The sequence below is a fragment of the Musa acuminata genome, chromosome BXJ3-3 (assembly GCF_036884655.1).
Source record: "Musa acuminata AAA Group cultivar baxijiao chromosome BXJ3-3, Cavendish_Baxijiao_AAA, whole genome shotgun sequence".
Classification (NCBI taxonomy): domain Eukaryota; kingdom Viridiplantae; phylum Streptophyta; class Magnoliopsida; order Zingiberales; family Musaceae; genus Musa; species Musa acuminata.
In genome coordinates this window covers 4,002,727-4,021,909 of record NC_088351.1, presented here as the reverse complement: position 1 = coordinate 4,021,909, position 19,183 = coordinate 4,002,727, and the positions used below count along the sequence as shown (strand labels likewise).

The following is a 19,183-nucleotide window of genomic DNA, read 5'->3' as shown; positions in this document are numbered from 1 at the left end:
AGACCGATGAGGTACCTCGAAATGGTAAGGAACGGGTTTGTGAGGGCGACTAAGAGGGGGAGTGGAGCCATTGGTGTCCGTGGCAGCGGCGTGGAGCCATTGCAGCGGTTGTACACCGACCCAAATCACGGGTACCCAGGAAAACACCTGTTTACGAATGGAGTCGGTGTGGGGCCACGGAGGAGTGGGGAGATTTAAGGGGTGTCGGTGAGGCCCGACAGCTCAACCCAAGCGAGGGTGGGGCCCAAGATTCGAAATCTTGTCTTTTTATTGATCGCCGCTGCATTGAAAGCTCAAACAGGCTGTGGTGGGTTGCTTATTGGGATTAATTTGTGTTGGTGGCCTCTGCTTTATTGGGGGGTAAAGAGGAAATAATTATTATTTATGATAGATAAATCATATGATCCATGCAATCCGATGTGGGTAGGATGGCGACGTGGTATGGACGAGACAAATTATGATGGATGTGTTGTCCTCGCGAACTGTCCCATTTGGCATGAAGCGTTCCGCCATCGGTTTGTTCTTTTCTTTTCTCTTTTCCGATTTATACCTTTTTATTTTCCTTGCGATTCGTCTTTTGTCTTATCCTAAAAACAATGAGAACTCTTCTTTTGGAATGATTTATGATTTCTCTGATTTTCCTAAAAATATATTAATCTTTATCTTTTATTTCATTTTTTAAAACGATATCCTTAATTTAAATTATTTCTCAAAAAATTTTAATCTACTATAGTGTTTTTATCACAACAACAAAAACATTATAGAATTTATTTTAAAAATATTATAAATATATTAAATCATTTGATATATTATATTATGATTCGAATATAAATATTATTAAAATTTAAAATAAAAAAAATTGATAAGAAACTTTTTAGAGATATTTTGGATAATTTTTAAAATTAAGCATGTAAATGACAAAACCATACTTTAGTTCAAATGACAACATCATCATTTCTGTCACCAAAAATAAAAACTTGCATCAAAACACAAGAGAGGGAATCATACTACCAACATTCTTCTATACCTCTTAGATTAATGATGCTTTTTTGTCTTGATGCAAATCTCAAACACAATTGTGCACATAGATTAATTGTATCCTTCAAGGACAACAGCAAGCAAAACTTTACATTGATTCTCTCTTTTGTTGATGATGATGGGAGACACTCCTTTTGTTGAGTCAAATAATTGAGGAAGGTAGAGAAAACATCTTCAATTCCTTTTAGCAAATACTGGTGCCTCTCTCTCCATCTCAGTTGCTCACCTGCCAAGTTCAAATGTGGCTTCAGGAAACTCTTGACATCCAAAAACAAAGTTTGGATGGTCATAATTAGTGTATTTAGTCTGCTACTTGCTTGATAATGTGGAGTTGTGATGCAGAATCTAGTGGGATGAAGTCAGCAGTGTTGCAGTTGCTTCAATGCATTGCCCATATACTTGATCACTGTGAATGATTCATAAATCATTCATCCTCTAATATTTAGAGAGTCGAATTATTTAGTTTTATCATCCAAGGTACTTAAAGATGTTGACTTTGTAAGTAATCTACTTGCATGGGCTGTCATCAGTTAAACACTTCCATCTCCTCCCACATTCTAACAGGCTGCACCAGAACAGACTGCACCAGAAAGTTCCAACTTAATTCCATGATGTAGATCAGGTGAGAGTGCACTCATAATAATAAAATGATTAATGGCTAACCACTGTTTTCAACCAACCTTTTTTGCATTACAAGATTATAATTAGCAACAGAAAGATACAATTTTATGATCTTAGAATCTCAGGTAGATGTCTAATAACAAGGAGAAGAGAATGTGATGTTCCATAATATAAACAACAGAAGTTATTCACCTATTTTACTAGGCTAAAACCATACTTATTTTTTTGGGTTTCAGCTATTATAAATAATAAATAATCTAATAGCTCCTCTTATATGCTGTCTGGAGGATTCAGATTTGTGTTGGGGGACCATTTGGGAGTTTTTAGGAGCCGAACAAATATATGTCTTTGACAAAAGCATCAACGACGATATATTCATCAAGGACGTTGAACCTCCTTGGCGTCTCCGATTCACCATCATACACATCAAGAAGATTCTATGATGATTAATTTATTATCATTTGTTACGCTATTATACGGAATATAACCAAGCAATAAATTAGACTGCTAGTCAGACTAAAATGAAACACTCTTCTTTGATATGGGTGGCTTCTCATCCCTCATATTTATCTCTATTATTACATAATGATCTTCACATATATTTTTATTAGAAATTTGAAGCAATAATATAGTTTCTTTTTTTCAAAAAATAATAAATAAATGAACTACTAGAAATTTAACTACCACGGTCTCATGATCAAATATCTAATGATGGTATTAAACTTAATATATGAACAGGAATTATTGTATAGAAAAAGAGTGATAATAGAACAAAACTTCTCACTAATTTCTGTTGATTTTACACAGCTTGCTTGTTACTAAAAGGAATTTCTAGCTATTGAGAAAAAATGACTACAAGAATTAGTGATGAGTGATTGGAAGATTTAAAATAGAACACCTTTTGTAATGTACAAGGGTGGAACACCTTGCCTTGTACAGTAGAATCACTTCATGTTTTTAAATGCCCAAAAGATAAAGAGAGCAGTGCTTTAGGCACCCACAAGAGAACAATGCAAAAACTACTTTAATCAGCACAATGGTGCCATCTACTGAGGATGTAAGATTCATGGGATTAAGATCAGGCTTTTAATCTTTCCTAATGAAGACAATCAGCTCTTCATTTGCACTGTCATATTTCAATCACAGGTAGTACACATCTCACATTTGCCTACTTTCTTTGTAACTCTAATATGATTGAGCTTTGCTCTTTAATGCTTTATTGACAACTACGACAGTATAAAATAATAGAAACCAAAGGCTTGTAATTGAAAGTTAACATCAGAAAGCCCAGGGCTAAAACTAAAGTGAGAGAGCCATTGTCCCTTAGTCATAAACAAAACAACAGTGATTGTGACAGGACTCTCCCACAACCATGGTTTTCTTTATATTCCTGGATAGCTTCCTCACCTTCTATGGGATCCACTTCAAGCTTTCACACAGCTCAACAAGACCTTTTCCTTCTGAGAAGTTCCGTCACAGCAATTCTCCCTTCTCTTTAAACTTTATCATAATTGAAGAGTGACAACCAAAGCCAAGGCTAAGTCATGAAACTAGAAAACTATTAAAGAAGGCTGGATTGCAGTGAAGGATCATCGCAAGGTTCTTTTTAAGTTGGTGGTGACTAATAAAGCTTGATCTTGAACAGAAGCAGTGAAGCTGTCAGGACAGTCATCTGTAAAGCTATCCTTTTAGCAACTTTTTGTTTGCCACAGGTTTCAAAGTCCCACAGATAGTTAACTAATCAAAATGGTTATCATAGCCATCCCCATCAATCAGTTAAAGCACTTCAGATTTTTTTCTCCCATGAAATAGAATTAGCCGACATTCTCCTGTCATGAATGTTTTAGCTTCTCTGGGCAAAATCATCACTCTGACATACCTATCTAAAGGCATTCTATAAGTGCTTTATATGATCCTTTTCTCACCTACAATTCAGAGTTGCCATTTGGCGATTATGTTGCTTCCTAATTTTTAAGTATTCTACAAAATCTAAAGAATATCTTCACTAAATGCTTTTCAGCAGGCAGTTTTTCATGATTCACACACTTATCAGAAACACATCTCAATGATACCATCAGCAATCTACGAAGGACAGAGTTGGCAATCTACTTCTGCAGCATGTCTTAGATGGACTAATTGTTTTATTGGTCTGGTACATCTAACAGCATACTGTAGTATATTGGGCCTGAAAACAATTCACACCATATCATATGGGCACGTGATATCATATCCATGCTATGCACGGCTGTAATGTTTCTTGCAACCAGCTCATATACCACGTAGCATCAACAGATCTCTCTAAATCACACTCAAGAGACTGAGTCCAAAATTTATATGTAAGCTATGGAAAGAATCTCTTCTTTGATTGGGTTGGGCAATTGAGTGGGGAAGGAAAGAGGAAGAATGGAATGTCCTTGATGTCCTCTTTTGTCAACTGGAAGCCTTTCCTGATCTAAATGAGGAAACAATCAATGGTTGGCACTTCAAGGACCTCTAACACTTTTTTTCTATCAACCACAACGAAGATGATAGAGGAAGAAGCATGTAACACAAGAAAGCAATGCTTCGGAGTTTGATCAAGCCTTGATTACAATGAAACAAACATCTAAAGAAGATTAAACTGCAAGCATAAAAGAAAAATATTAGGTCTTAAAGCACCATCAGCTAACTGCAATTTTGCTTCAAGAAATACAAGGCAGGACCTGAATAATATGTCTTCCAAATGTAAGATGAAATAATATATAGTGAAAGATTTTTCACCAAGCTAATGTATTTTGACATTTGACAATTGCCAATGGATTAATACATTGTTGCTGCCACAAGCTTCAAATTCAGTGTTTTCATTGTCATGACTGCTAGATTTCTGTAGTTTATGTGGTTGCTTGAAGTAGTATTTCCTAAACATATTATTTTATCAGTTGATTTGCTATGCTAGATCGCCATAACTTTTGAAAATAAAAACTTTGATTCATTAAAGAATATAACTGAAAAATCATAAGCAAATAGAGAATTGACCTTCGGGAGCTCGAATCTGTGGTGGGAAAATAAATGGCCAAGCATAAAACTTCAGCCATCCATCCAACTTCCAAGTGGTATAAAAGTCAAATAAATCTGCAAACGCAATTTTCTTCCTGCTGGCTGGGTGCTGAACTTGATGACTACTCACAAGTCAAATGGGACCAGGACACTGCAATATGCACTGTAAATTAGCAACAAATTAACAGTCAACCACTTAAAACAAAGCTGATTAAAGTATGACATTGAGAACCTATGAAGCAAGCAAGTCTGCTGCTGTAAAAAGTTAAACTCTGGCATGTCTGGGAGAATCCAACAACTTTTACAGCTTTAGCATATAATGGGGTCTGGTAGAGCTTATGCTCAACAACTCTTACTAATAAACCAAATTTTCTCTACAAAAGAACTAAACAGCTGTCTTGATGAAAGAGATATTGATATATTGTTGAGTCTAGTTAATTGACTTAGTAAGATCTAACACTAGGAGGTACAAGCAGTGGCTTGAAAAGTACCAATAACAAGTTTTGTTTCCAATATCTACTTCAAAGAGGGAGCATAGTTGCTAACTATCATGGATACTTTGGTGAAGCATTCATAAGAGAAAGAAACTGAAGCTAGAAACTCAAACTACATGTTATAGATGGTTGGCATTGCAAATGACAATCAAATGATTCAACAAGCTCAGTGCTCATGTACAAGATTTTGCTGGAAAGTCGATGCTTCATGTAATCTTGGCAACCATTATCTAACTTTATGTGCATGCCATCTCTGTATCATGTGTTGAAGCCATCCAATATTTAACACCATCCACTCACTCTGAATAATTCTTTTTTATGAGGTCATACAAGGACAGGTTCATTTTCTAAGCCCACAACACTGATTAAAATATAGAAGCTGAGTTGTGCAGTAGAGGGGAAACCAGCAAACTTGGGTTCTTTTAAAGCCAGTGGATCTTTTGAAGAGTCAAAGTCTGATTTCTACAAATCCCACCTTATCATCAAATAGTATTGTAATTATTCATGGCTAATGAGGAATCTTACACATTATATTTACCTTGATCAAAGTCAAAGAACCAATTTAAAGAAACGTTTTGCTACAAAACTGATTAGTCATTGGCAATTGATTGGCTTATCCACATACAGAACTAAGAACTCTATATTCAGGAAATGAAGGAAGCATTTGATTTATTCTTCTCTGAAGGCCAAAGTCAACTTGGTGTTTTTATTATTATTTTCTTTTTATTTTCCTTGAATTGCTTTTTTGTTCCTAGTTTTCTTTGTTTTGTTATTACTTTTATTGCTAATATTGTTTTTTCTTCACTACTACTCTCTCCCTTCCTTTGGTCTTCTCTATCTCCAAGTCTTCCCTCTTCCAAATCACCAAGCAAACACAATAGAAAATGGAGGAAAGGAAGGAAGGGGAAGAGAGATTATATGGTCAACCTTGGGAAAAGGGATTGGATGGGAAGCCGCAAGCCCTTTTGGAGGTTCTCCAACGACCACCGCTCGTCTACCTCCGCCTCGAGCACCTCGCCTGTGTCCTCCATAACGGCGGCGGAGATGCCCGTGGAGTTCCTCTGCCCCATCTCCCGCTCCCTCATGGCCGACCCCGTCATCGTCCCTCCCTCCGGCCACACCTTCGAGCGCAGCTGCGTCCAGGCCTGCGCCGACCTCGCCTTCTCCCCGCCCGGCCTCTCCCTCGAACTCAGCCCTTCCCCTCTCGTTCTCATCCCCAACGTCGCCCTCAAGTCCGCCATCCTCAGCTGGTGCCAGAGCATTGGCGTACCGCCCCCCCAGCCCATGCCCCCCGACGCCGCCCGCGCCCTCGTCCGTAGCCTCATGCCCCCCTCCAGTAATCCACGTCCCTCCCCTCCTCATGCTGCCGGTGGTGATGGTAGTGGTGGTGGTGGTCATGGGAGAAGAGATCGAAGGGGTGAATTCATGCGGAGATTCGCGGCGTTCTCTTTCGACGAAGCAGAGGAGGCGGAAAAAGGTGAGGCCTCTCGATCGCCACACGGGTACGGTGGAACTGAAAGAGGAAAAGAGAAACGAGGTGAGCTCTCCAGAGCAGCAGCTGCCGCGGATTCTTACGGTGGAACTGAAAGAGGAAGAGAGAAAAGAGGTGAGCTCTCCAGAGCAGCAGCTGCCGCGGATTCTTACGGCAGCCGATACGACGAGAAAGGTGAGGCGGTGCGAGCTTCTTCGGCGTCCTCGGATGGGGAGGGTGAGATTTTTGGCAGCAGATCGACGAGACCGGCCCAGAGTTTGAGGGGGGCGATGAATCCCAACGCCCCTTCCGCTTTCTCCGTTCGCACCAAGAATCAAGCTCCCTCCTTTTCGCAGCACTTAACCTCGTCGGCGTCCTCGTACCAGTCGTCTTCCTCCAATTCCTCCATCACCGAGGCCTTCGTCGAGGAAGCGCCCAAAGAGCCGCCGCCACCCGAAGTCCACAATCGGACCGCTACCAGTCCCCCCACGTCCCAGACTGCCGACGTCGGTGTGTCGGAAGAGGAGGTTCTGATTAAATTGATGGATACGGAGCTCTCCGAACAGGAATCCGCTGTGGTGTTGCTCCGGCAAGCTACCAAGGAGAACCGCAAGCGCCGGATCGACCTCTGCACGCCTCGCCTCCTCGCCGCGCTCCGCTCTATGCTCCTCTCAAGCAGCGCCGCCGTCCAGATCAGCGCGACCGCCTCATTGGTGAACCTTTCTTTGGAGCCTGAGAACCGGGTCCGCATTGTGAGGTCAGGGGCGGTGCCGCCGCTCGTGGAAGTGCTCGAGGGCGGGTACCCGGAGGCCCGCTACCACGCCGCTGGCGCTCTCTTTAGTCTGGCCCTCGCTGACGAAAACAGAGCGGCGATCGGCGTTCTTGGTGCCATCCCGCCGCTGCTCGACCTCTTCTCCGTGCCCTCAGCCGACGGCCTCCGCGCTCGTCGCGACGCCGGGATGGCGTTGTACTACCTCTCCCTCGCCGGCGCCAACCGTTCGAAGATCGCGAGAGCTCCAGGGGTGGTGCGGGCCCTGCTCTCGGTAGCGTCGGAGAGGGAGGAGGTGTCCCCGGGAGGGACGCCGTCGACGACGCAAGGGCCGGGATTAGCGAGGCTGGCGATGATGGTCGTGTGCAACCTCGCCGGTTGCAACGAGGGGCGGGCGGCACTGATGGATGGCGGGGCAGTGGCGTCGGTGGTGTCTCTTATGAGGTCGCCGGTGGCTGCGGCGGTGGAGGAATACTGCGTGGCGGCGCTATACGGGATGAGCCGCGGGAGCCTCCGTTTCCGCGGATTGGCAAGGTCGGTGAGCGCGGAGCCGGTGCTGACGCGGGTGGCGGAGGGCTGGGTCAGCGGCGGCGAGATGCGGCGGGAGATGGCCAAGAAAACGCTTAGGGCGCTGAGGGGGGACGACGAAGACGACGCCGAGCCGTCGCTGTCGATGGGGTTCCCGGCGGACGACGACGGCAGCATCGTCTCGGAGGGGATGATGTCAATTCGCAGGCGGCCCAATTACTATGCTAACCCGCCGCGCATGAACTCGGCCGAGTTCTGACCGAGTCTGGATGACTCGGTCTTATCTATATTTAATTCATTTGTAGCCCTTAATTGGTTTATTTTAGTGTGGATGCGTCACATCACATTGTCCTCTATATATTATTATTAATTTGAGTTTGTGGGAACTTTAAAGTCAAGTTTTGATTCATAAATGTGTAATAAATTTGGAAGATAAAGAGTAGAAATAAGGGATATTGGATGCTTGTTTCAAATTATGTGGACATTTCTATCTCTATGACTTTATCATGGAGTTCAATTTGTATTGCAAACATTTATAATATGTTTGATGAAGTCAATCTAAGTTCTAGAAGAGTTAATTAGCTGATAACAAATATTTAAATATTTTTTTTTTTATTTGATCGAGATGAGATAACTAATTTATTATTTTTAATATATTTAAAATTATAAGTGTCACCTCTTGATTTTTGTTTTCAATGATTACAACATGTGAGAAAAAAATCAAGAGTCAAATAAATAAATAATATGTTTATTATAAATATATATTATAAATTATTTATTCATCAAAATAAAAGTTAAAAATAATCATAGCTCTTATTAAAAAAATATTATGATATTAATTCAGAAATAAAATTTAGAAAGATATGTTTTTAACAAAATCTGATCTAGTGAGAGATTATTTTAAAAATAAAGAATAAATTAAAAAATTTTAGTAATACTAAATAGAAACTCTTATAAGTTGACTATAAAATAAATATATTTTTAAAAATTAATCACCTCACTAGCATATATCCCTCATTCATTAAAATGACCAGATGAAGAAATCATCCAACTTGATTATCATTAATTCTCAAAAAAATTATTTTATTTGCCCTTGATAAGAAAATAAAATCATCGATAATATCGAAGATGAAATAATATATCAAAGCATCTCAATTTATATTTTTAATATTATTGATATCAAATAATATCACTTAATCCTTAATTGGGTTGAATTGATAATGAATTGTAATACCTTGTTGATTAGAAATATTATAATAATATATATTAATTAAGGGTTTAAAATTGTATTAAATATATTTTAAATTTACTAACTATTTTATCTTCCATGAATTATCATCGTTCTAAACTATATATATATATATATATATATATATATATATATATATATAATGCAAACAATCATATCAAAATGAGATGGAGTCGCAGCTGGGAAGGCTCTGTCGCTTGGCTACTATATAAGAAGTGTATCGGAGTGCGGGAGAAGTGAGGCTTTGCATCCCAACAACATGCCGGTGCCGGCAGGGTTCGTCTTCAACCCGAGCGACCAAGACCTGTTGTGGTACTACCTCGCGCCCAAGGTGCTCGGACGACGCATTCCCGATAAGGCGGCCGTGAAGGAGACGGACATCTACCACGTCGACCCTGACAGGCTCACCAGTTAAGTCTCGTCGCCATCTTCGTCTCCCTTTTTTTCGTTACTGCCTCAGCTTGATCTGTGGCTTTATATTGGTTCTTGAATCCAACTTTTCTCTCTGGAAGACGAAGCGGCTCCAAGAAATCTGTTCTAGAACCCCCAAATTTCTCGGTGGTTTCGCTGAAATAAATGGTAATGATCCGACGATTCTTGTTCAGATTAACGGTAAATGTAGCATTACACGTTTTTGAATCCAAACTTCTCGGTGGTAACCTCAAAATGGACGGCACTGATCTGGTTATTCTCGTTTTGTTTGGTGGCGAATGTAGCACTACATCTGTTTTTGAACTCAAATTTCTCAGTAGTTTCGCTGGAACGGATGCTAATGGTCGGACGATTCTTGTTTAGATTGACGGTAACTGTAGCATTACATCTGTTCTTGAATCGAAACTTCTTGGTAGTTTCCTTGAGATGGATGGTACGGATCTGATGATTCTCATCTCGTTTTGTTTGGGGGTGAATGTAGCACTACATCTGTTTTTGAACCCAAATTTCTCCGTAGTTTCGCTGGAATGGATGCTAATGATCGGACGATTCTTGTTTAGATTGACGGTAACTGTAGCATTACATCTGTTCTTGAATCGAAACTTCTTGGTAGTTTCCTTGAGATGTATGGTACGTACTTGATGATTCTCATCTCGTTTGGCGGTTTATGAAGCTTGACATCAGTTCTTGAATCCAAACCTCTCAGTAGTTACGATGATGATTCTCGTTGAAGTTTGGCATTACATCTGTTCATGAATCCATACTTCTCAGTAGTTACCATTAAAATGGATGAAAACTATGTGATGATTCTGGTTGAGTTTGACGGCATATGTAGCTTTGCATTTGTTCTTGACTCCAAACTTCACAGCAAACAGATGGTAAATGCAATTCTCATTTAGTTTGGTGGTATATGCAGTTTCCATCTGTTCTTGAAGCCAAATATTTCAGTAGTTGCAATAAAATGGATGGTAATGATTTGTTTGTTCCCGCTCAGTATGTTGGTATATGTAGCCTTGTGTTCTTGAACCCAAACATCTCATTCACTTTGGTGGTCTTGCATGCAGTAAATACTCGTAGTTCTGATGGGAAGTGGGATTACTTCTTTGTGCGAAGGGACCTCAGCGAGAAGAGTCGACGCACGCCAAATGGGTTCTGGAAGGAAGTGGGCGAAGTGGAGACTATCAATGCCGTGTTCTTGGGCGGCATAATTGGATTCAAGAGGTCTTTTGTGTTCGTCGAAGGAACAGAGGACGATCCTGGGGCGATCACCCGTTGGGAGATGGCGGAATACCGTCTCAACCAGGAGAGGCATCTGCTGAGGAATGACGACAACCCTGAGGTTGGATCGCATCTCTAAAGTGAATTATTTTTCTTACCGATGCTTCATAGTTGATGATTATAGCATCTACCATTGATGTGCAAGTTTCTTGCTTTTATATTAATCACAACCCACTGGATAGAATCTCATGATTCTGAGCTCTTCATGCAAGATTTTAGGAAAACATTTACTTCAAATCTTCTACTTGTTATGTATTGCTTTTTTCTCATTATGCTCATTTACTATGATTAACAATTGCTGTGAACTCTGAATCAAGTTACTAACAATGAAATTGTTGAAGTTTTACTTAGGGCAATCCAAGTCAATTAGTCATGACTAACATCGATGAGATTGGATACCACTTCAACCAAAAAGTTTGAACCATGAAGCTTTGAGTCAAATCCAATATTATCATCCAACTCTCTCAATACTTAGCAACGGAAGATCACTCTTTAATCATCTTTCAATTTTCATCCATATATTTGGCTAATAGAATGTTACTATGGAATCAAATTGGGAGTGAGACTGAGACTGCTGTTTTCTGCCACAATTTCTTGCTCTTCCTGGTTCGGTTGCTTTTGTCTCTTCATATGCTTGACTTTCTCATTGCCCGGAAATCTGGCCATCACTTATGTGGAATTATGCCTTCAGTAGACTTGTTCCGGCAGACAATTATAATAACATTTAAAAGACAAGCAGCTATTTTTCATTTTCTTACGTCACAAAAAGTGAACAATCAAGTGTCCTCTGTTGGCTGACCATACTTGATGTTTTTGTAGAGGAACAACTATGTCGCCTGTAGAGTATATCTGGAGAATGAACCAATAAGTGAGTGTACCGTAGACTCGGCCTGTCGCCAAGATGCTGAAGAAGACGATGATGATGATGATGAGAATACCGAAGTGGACAGCAGCGGAGTGAGGAAATGAGATGTGACCGAAGAAGACAATTACCCAGTTGCCCCAGCCCAGGTTGCGGCACTGAACTGCTTGCTCTTAGTTGTTTAGCCAACTTCCGCTTACATCTTGTTTTCCTCACAAGGGTTCCTGGACTTGGTGACAATTGATCTCCAGCTGGTTACAAGTGTCATTCTTTAAATCAAAGAATTCTGACATTAGCATGAGCCAAGTGTTAGGTTTGACAGAGTAAAAGAAGATATGACTGGAATTTCTCCTTTAGTTTACCGTGGCCTCTCCATCGTTGTTTTTGCCAAGATTGGTAGGTATGCCAGAACTTTTTGGTAGCTGCAGATTTGAAAACTTGGCAATTTTGTAGAACAACTTGAGGAATTTTATCAAGTGTTACACTCGAGCAAAAGATGTTTGGGCAATTTATCGAAAAAAAAAAATCATACAAATGAGGTTTTATCAAATGGCACTCTCAAAGGGCTTTTTTTTTTCTAATTGAATCAAAATCTCTTCTATAAAATCAAATAATGATAGACAATATCTGTTGACGTTGTTTGACTTTGGGTTTTTGGGGTTGAACCAATTTGTTTGATATGAATCAAACCAAATCATTTTAAAATAAATTAATTATTTAATTTATTTAATTTAGACTTAGATTATCCCTTGTTTTCTCCCCAATTATATTGTTAAACTTCATTCGATATTATTAACTTTCTTGTCATTGGTCACAATTGTCGTAAATGTCTATCGTCTTTCCATTGGATCTCGATGGTCGTATAGCATCCTTTGTCGATGAGGCAAGATATTGTCGTTGTCATCTCGGTGAACGTATGTAATATCCTTTATTTTTGAATTATTTATGATAACGATAATTTTTTGTTTTATTATTTTAATAAGAATTTATTTAATTTTGAGGGGGGGGAGTGTAATATTCTTTTTTTAAAATTATTTATGATATACATAATTTTTTAATTATTTTAATGAGAAGTTATTTTAATAATTTCTTATACTAAATAAATTATCATTAAAATAATCAAAAACAAATCATAGATATAATAAATAATTAAAAAATAAAGAACATTACAACATTGATAACTGCCAATGTCATTATTGGGGCAAGAGATTGCCTTGCTTCCTTATTGAGCCTCGATAGTCATGGTCAACATCGTCAGGATGTGACATCACCGTCCACGTATCCATATATCTAAATAAACTCTCTTTTGATATATAAAAAAATACCTTATTCTTAGTTATCAATTGCAACCTAAAGTTGATAATATTTCACCCGACCCCAATTTTCTAAACGAGATGATGCGATACCATAAACATATCCACGTGCTTGCATAGCCATATCTATTAACAAATTAGTAAGACTGACAATCAAAATTAATTTGTACTAAACTTTTTATCCATATATAGAAGAAAAAAAAGAGATTCAGATTACCATCAAAAGTGATACATAGCCTCTTAGATATTCAGTCAACTCAGTGCTTCAACTGTAAAAATCTTAATGATAATATAAGAATGTACAATCATCGTCTAATTGTAATTTATCAACAAATCTAGATCATCGACATAAGATAGCAATGTAAAAGACCAAGTGTAGTTTGATTGACAAAAAAAAATATAAATAAAAATATATAAATTATATAATTGATACAAAATAATAATAATATTAGCATCATCATCATTAGTCACTAACCTACACATCAGATATTTTATATTATCTATTATGAAACTGATTTATGAAGTATTTTTCAAACATATAACCTGAATTAGTTGCTTTAACATCTATGATTTCTCCACTGTTGGAAACTCTTAAAATTAAAGCAACATCACTTACAGTGAACTCAATTAAGATATCATGAAAAGTAAAAATAGATCCCTCCATCTAATATTTCGAAATATATACATGAAAATATTAGGAATATTTACTTATATGATAAAAAGATGTTATTCGAAGATAACACCACTTACGAGAAATTTAATTTAAACATAGACATATCATAAAATATATTCAAGAGTTCAGTACCCTAATTTTAGCATTAAAGTTTTTTTGATAAAGATAATCTACATGTTTAGTATTACTGTTTTTTTTCTTCAATTTTTCCCTAATTTTGGTGCTTAAACAGATCAGTGCATAAACTTTATTTCATCAACATAAATTTTTGAGATCACTACTTAGCATATTAAATTTGTCAGAATATAAGAATTCTACATCGTGATTAGACGACATAAAAGTAATAGACAAATCATCAATAACTTATTTTTATGATAATGATGTGACCATCGTATAAGCCTCCTTGACTTTTGATTCACTCAAACCAAAAGTCAACTCGATCCATTACAAAGAATTCAATCTGGATCAGATGATCAAATCAGTCAAATCAGATCGATTGAGTCAATAAAAAAGATATATCTAATTTAAAATATATTTTTAAGATTTTAAATAAAAAGAGCACATGGTGAAAAGCAGACATTGTGGCGCCCGCCATCAAGTAAAACATTAGTATTAGGTTTTCTTTTATATAACTTACCCAAATCGTTTTTGGAATCTGTATTTTCCTCATAGCGAGAGAAATCATATGTGGCTCAAAACTGTGCCACCACAGTGGGGGGACTGAAAACATCATTCCCAGTGAAGCATGGAAGTCAGCAGACTCCATGCCGCTGGTTATAATGAATGCAGTTGTACAGGTTCAACACGATAGACCTCACTGCGACCATAAGAGCAAATCGATCATCATATTTGGCTACCTCGGACCAACTTCAGGTTCGAGTCATTTGGCTTCCGTGAACCAAATTCTCATTCCATATACACCACGAGAAACTTCACCTGCGACATCAGAGTGAAGCAATAACATGAAATCAGATGGTCTTTATTTTAAGACTCCAATAAGAACATCAGCTATACAGAGAATCTTACAGCGTTTTACATGACAATTTGTGTTTGATCACCGATTCGGCTACCTTTTTTGAGTCCATCCACATATATTTATGAACTGCAATATATAACACTTGTGCTACGTGGGAGATGCAGCTACACGCAACCTTTCGGAACTTGGGAGCAGAGGATCCCAACACTACTGTGTAACGCAGCATGCAGCATCTGTCTTCCATGCGAGTCAAACTCATTGCCATAGGAAAGCCAATCACAGTGAGGAACAAGGCATTAGTGGCAGCCATGACATGAAGCCATGAATGATTAGGAACCAGCCGTTCGTCTATGGCAGACAACAGCAGTTCGGTGCACCTTTGTCTTCTTAAAGAGCAGGCAGAGTTTGGCTTTGCTGACTCCAAAGTAAGTTAGGAGAGAGCTGAAGCTAATCTTACCCGACACCTTCAAATATCTCCAAATCTTAATCTCCATCTCTACGCAAAAATCTGAGCCTTTCACCCCGCTGCCAGCCTAAAAGAATGTTGCAGAGCCTCGCGTTAGATTAATGGCAGACAAAGACGACAAGGACGCATCGATTGATTCCAGTCATAATTTGAGCCTGTAAAGATGCACCCATTCCAACTTTCTTAGCTGGATTAAGCAGGTCACCGGCTCATGTTCCTATCCTCTAATTGGTTTCATCTATGTATGAACTGACGGAGAACTAGGGCTTCATCAGAGCTGCACTCATCTCCAGCACCTGACGAGATGCAACGACGGATGACAACTGAGCATGGCATGCCTGAAGGAGCAGCCTTTCCGCCAATCATTGGAGCGAATCCGCCGGCACCGGACATATCTTTTGTGTGTGGGCGATATGAGACGCGTGGAGCACCGTCCTTTCCGTGGACCCGCGGCGGTGTTGCTGTCATCCCTCACCTCACCGCCCATCCAGTGGAGTATTGGACCAGCCTTCCTCCATTAACCATTCTCACCCTCCGTCTCGAATCCAAACACTCCAAAAGGATGCATGCCATGGCTTCTCGCCACTCGGCCACATGTTAGTCCTAGCAGAAAATGTGGCAATAAGCAGTCGTCCTTCACCCACCTCATATCACTCCGGCCTTTATAACCTCACGCCATCATCAGCGCACCTCTCACTTCAGCCCTTCCTTCCCTTATCTCTCTCCCCCTCCTTCCCTTCCTGTCTTACGGGAGCTGCAAAATGGTATCGAACAGCATTAGCCTACTATGCTTTCTGATCATCTGTATGTGTTCTTACTCACCACCCTCCACCTTGTTTGTAGGTGTCTGCCGTCGTGCACACTGATGACGAAGGCGTCGACAATGGTCCGGTTGTCGATTACAATGGCAATCCTGTCGACAAATCCAAGACAGGGGGATGGCTCGGTGCTGGTCTCATCTTAGGTGATTAACTACTTGTCCACTTGGAGCTTGCTGTTGCCTATACGTGCAACAGGATCTGTATGTGTGAGACAGGACTGAGGGCTATGTGCACTGTTTCAGGGACGGAGCTGGCGGAAAGAGTATGCGTGATGGGCATCTCGATGAACTTGGTCACTTACTTGGTGGGAGATCTGCATCTGTCCACCTCGAGTTCAGCTAATGTCGTCACAAACTTCATGGGCGCTCTTAATCTTCTGGCATTGCTCGGAGGCTTCTTAGCTGATGCTAAGCTCGGTCGTTACATGACCGTCGCCATCTTCGCCACCATCACTGCTGCGGTATGACCATCTAAGAACCACTCCCATTGGTACTCTTCATTCCGCGCTTACCGTGAACAGTGTGATGATATGATGTTGACATTTATACTGTTGCTTGTGAGATCAGGGCGTGAGCTTGTTGACGATGGCCACATCGCTTAGCAGCATGAGGCCATCCGCCTGCGACAGCGTGCGGGTGGCGCACCACGAGTGCGTCGCGGCCAGCGGCGACCAGCTCGCTATGCTCTTCGTCTCACTCTACACGATCGCTCTGGGAGCAGGCGGCATCAAGGCCAACGTGTCGGGCTTCGGCTCCGACCAGTTCGACAACCGCGACCCCAGGGAAGAGAAGGCCATGATCTTCTTCTTCAACCGCTTCTACTTCTGCATCAGCCTCGGCTCGCTGTTCGCGGTCACGGTGCTGGTGTACATCCAGGACAACGTCGGCCGGGGGTGGGGGTACGGCATATCTGCCGCCACCATGGTGGTCGCGGTGGTGGTGATGCTGGTGGGCACGCCACGGTACCGGTTCAGGCGGCCGCAGGGCAGCCCATTGACGGTGATAGGGAGGGTGTTCTTGTCGGCGTGGCAGAAGAGGAAGGTGCCTCACCCGGCCGATCCCAGCGAGCTCAACGAGTACCACGCGGCCAAGGTTGCGCATACCGAATGGTTTAGGTAAACGTCTTGGATAAGCACATTACATGGCATATTGTCATTGGCGATCCGATCTTAACATGATCTCGCTTTGGATTCCCTTTCGCAGGTGCCTCGACAAAGCCGCCATTCAAGCGTGTAACACCAGATCGAGCAAAGAAGGTGGAAATGGCGGCGCCTGCGACGTCGGCGAGGCAGCCACCGTGACGGAAGTGGAAGAGGTGAAGATGGTCCTGAAGCTGCTCCCGATCTGGTCCACCTGCATTCTCTTCTGGACCGTCTACTCCCAGACGACCACCTTCTCCGTGGAGCAGGCCACGTACATGAACCGCCACATCGGCTCCTTCGTCTACCCCTCCGGCTCCCTCTCGTTCTTCCTCTTCATCTCCATCCTCCTCTTCACGTCCCTCAACGAGAAGCTCCTCGTCCCCCTCGCCCGCAGCTTCACCCGCAACGTGCAGGGGATCACAAGCCTGCAACGAGCCGGCGTCGGCCTCGCTCTCTCCATACTCGCCATGGCCGTCTCCGCGGCGGTGGAGAAGAAGAGGAGAGACTCCTCGGTGCATGACGACACCAAGATAAGCGTGTTCTGGCTCGTCCCGCAGTTCTTCTTGGTGGGAGCCGGCGAGGCCTTCGCCTACGTGGGCCAGCTCGAGTTCTTCATCAGGGAAGCCCCCGAGAGGATGAAGTCGATGAGCACCGGTCTCTTCCTGTCAACGTTGTCCATGGGGTTCTTCTTCAGCAGCATGCTTGTGTCTCTGGTCGACAAGGCCACCGATGGGGGTTGGATCAAGAACAACTTGGACAAGGGGAGGTTGGACTACTTCTACGCCATGCTCGCGGTGCTGGGTGCCATAAACTTCGGGGTTTTCTTGGTGTTCGCGAGTCGCCATGAGTACAAGGTGCAGAGCTACGACGTGAGCAAGCAAGGCAAGGAGCTCGAGAGCTGGAAGGACGACGGCGTCGATGAACAGATAAAGGGAATGGACGTGTAGGAGAAGGATCGAGGATTTTTCCTCCTTTAGTCCTTTTTTTTCTTTCTCTCTCTTATCCAAGCTTCGATTCCCTGCATTTCCAATGTAAGAGCAATGGCGTGCAGAGGATTCAGAATCCAAGAACTCGTTCCTCAATGGAAATTAATGTAAGAGACCAGTATGTTTTAGAATGGGTTGTTGATGCCACGATGGCCCATTGGACCATCTTGGAAGCCCAACTGTGACCCGTTTACCCACTTGGGAAATAGAAGGGTGCCGTCACACTTGGCCCATTTATATCTTTAATATTCATGACATTTGGCGTTAAGACATATTATATCATTCTTGATCGGCATTAATAATATTAATTTTGTTTTAACATAATAAAAAGTATTTGTAGAAAATTATTGTCTTTTTTTCATTATGTTTTTATCTTCCACTATACATTAGATAAGGTTTATGTCTCGATAGTCGACAAGGGATAATTTGGTTGGTCGATCATTGGTACGACTCGTAGGCTTGCGATAAATTATTCGCTTTGGACGTACTTACACGATTTTATCCTTTTTGGAGCATGTGAACCCCAAAATGTGCCTATGAGGGTAAGGAAGACCTGGTGGACTTATAAGCCCTTGGTTCCCATACTCCTCAACCAACGTGTGACTAAATTGTTTTATCAGTGCTCCCTCCCGTAGGGGAGCCAAGGTGCACGGCTCGAGAGAGTGTTTTCTTGGTCAAGGTGCAGGCCTTAGGCCCTCATTCTAATGTCAATCTGATAAGGAACAATTTGATCGGTCAGCCATTGGTACAGCCCATAGGCTCACATGCTCCGAAAAGGACAAAACCGTGTGGGTACGCCCATCACCAAAAGCAAACAATTTCTCGTGAGCCTACGAGTTGTACCGATGGTCGACCGACTAAATTATCCTTTATTATATTTATACTAGAAGGAGGACCCAATACCTACACCTCGATCGAGTAAAGCCACTCTCGAGTGGTGCATTTTGACTATGAGCCCTTGGCTAAATGATTAGTGTTCCCTATATTGACATATGAATGGCTTTTTTTTTTTTCTTGAGCTAAATGATT

At 41.4% G+C, this 19,183-nt stretch overlaps 3 protein-coding genes and 1 long non-coding RNA gene across 5 annotated transcripts; 3 read left to right on the top strand and 1 right to left on the bottom strand.

The window, feature by feature from the left end:
• Positions 1-1,033: 1,033 nt before the first annotated feature.
• LOC108952261 (uncharacterized) lies at positions 1,034-6,256 on the bottom strand. Its single transcript, XR_001976944.2, has 3 exons — positions 6,117-6,256; positions 4,675-4,846; positions 1,034-1,618 (listed from the first exon to the last, which is right to left on the bottom strand). It is a non-coding gene; the product is annotated as an uncharacterized LOC108952261 (long non-coding RNA).
• Positions 6,011-8,430, top strand: LOC103977448 (U-box domain-containing protein 38). Of its 2 annotated transcripts, XM_009392959.3 has the most exons (2): positions 6,011-6,726; positions 6,796-8,430. In XM_009392959.3, the coding sequence occupies exons 1-2, from the start codon at positions 6,108-6,110 to the stop codon at positions 8,214-8,216; spliced, it is 2,040 nt and encodes a 679-aa protein (XP_009391234.2). In that variant the 5' UTR covers positions 6,011-6,107; the 3' UTR covers positions 8,217-8,430. The 2 variants fall into 2 exon arrangements, with proteins under 2 accessions (XP_009391234.2, XP_009391233.2); XM_009392958.3 differs by having other exon boundaries at positions 6,014-8,430.
• Positions 8,431-9,424: 994 nt separating this feature from the next.
• Positions 9,425-12,068, top strand: LOC103978035 (NAC domain-containing protein 2-like). Its single transcript, XM_009393740.3, has 3 exons — positions 9,425-9,616; positions 10,703-10,977; positions 11,736-12,068. The coding sequence occupies exons 1-3, from the start codon at positions 9,466-9,468 to the stop codon at positions 11,883-11,885; spliced, it is 576 nt and encodes a 191-aa protein (XP_009392015.2). The 5' UTR covers positions 9,425-9,465; the 3' UTR covers positions 11,886-12,068.
• A 3,763-nt stretch (positions 12,069-15,831) lies between these two features.
• LOC103977447 (protein NRT1/ PTR FAMILY 6.4) lies at positions 15,832-18,400 on the top strand. The gene is made up of 5 exons (XM_009392957.3): positions 15,832-15,970; positions 16,050-16,170; positions 16,270-16,487; positions 16,594-17,141; positions 17,230-18,400. Exons 1-5 carry the CDS (start codon positions 15,968-15,970, stop codon positions 18,113-18,115), a joined length of 1,776 nt encoding a protein of 591 aa, XP_009391232.2. The 5' UTR covers positions 15,832-15,967; the 3' UTR covers positions 18,116-18,400.
• The last annotated feature ends 783 nt before the right edge of the window (positions 18,401-19,183 follow it).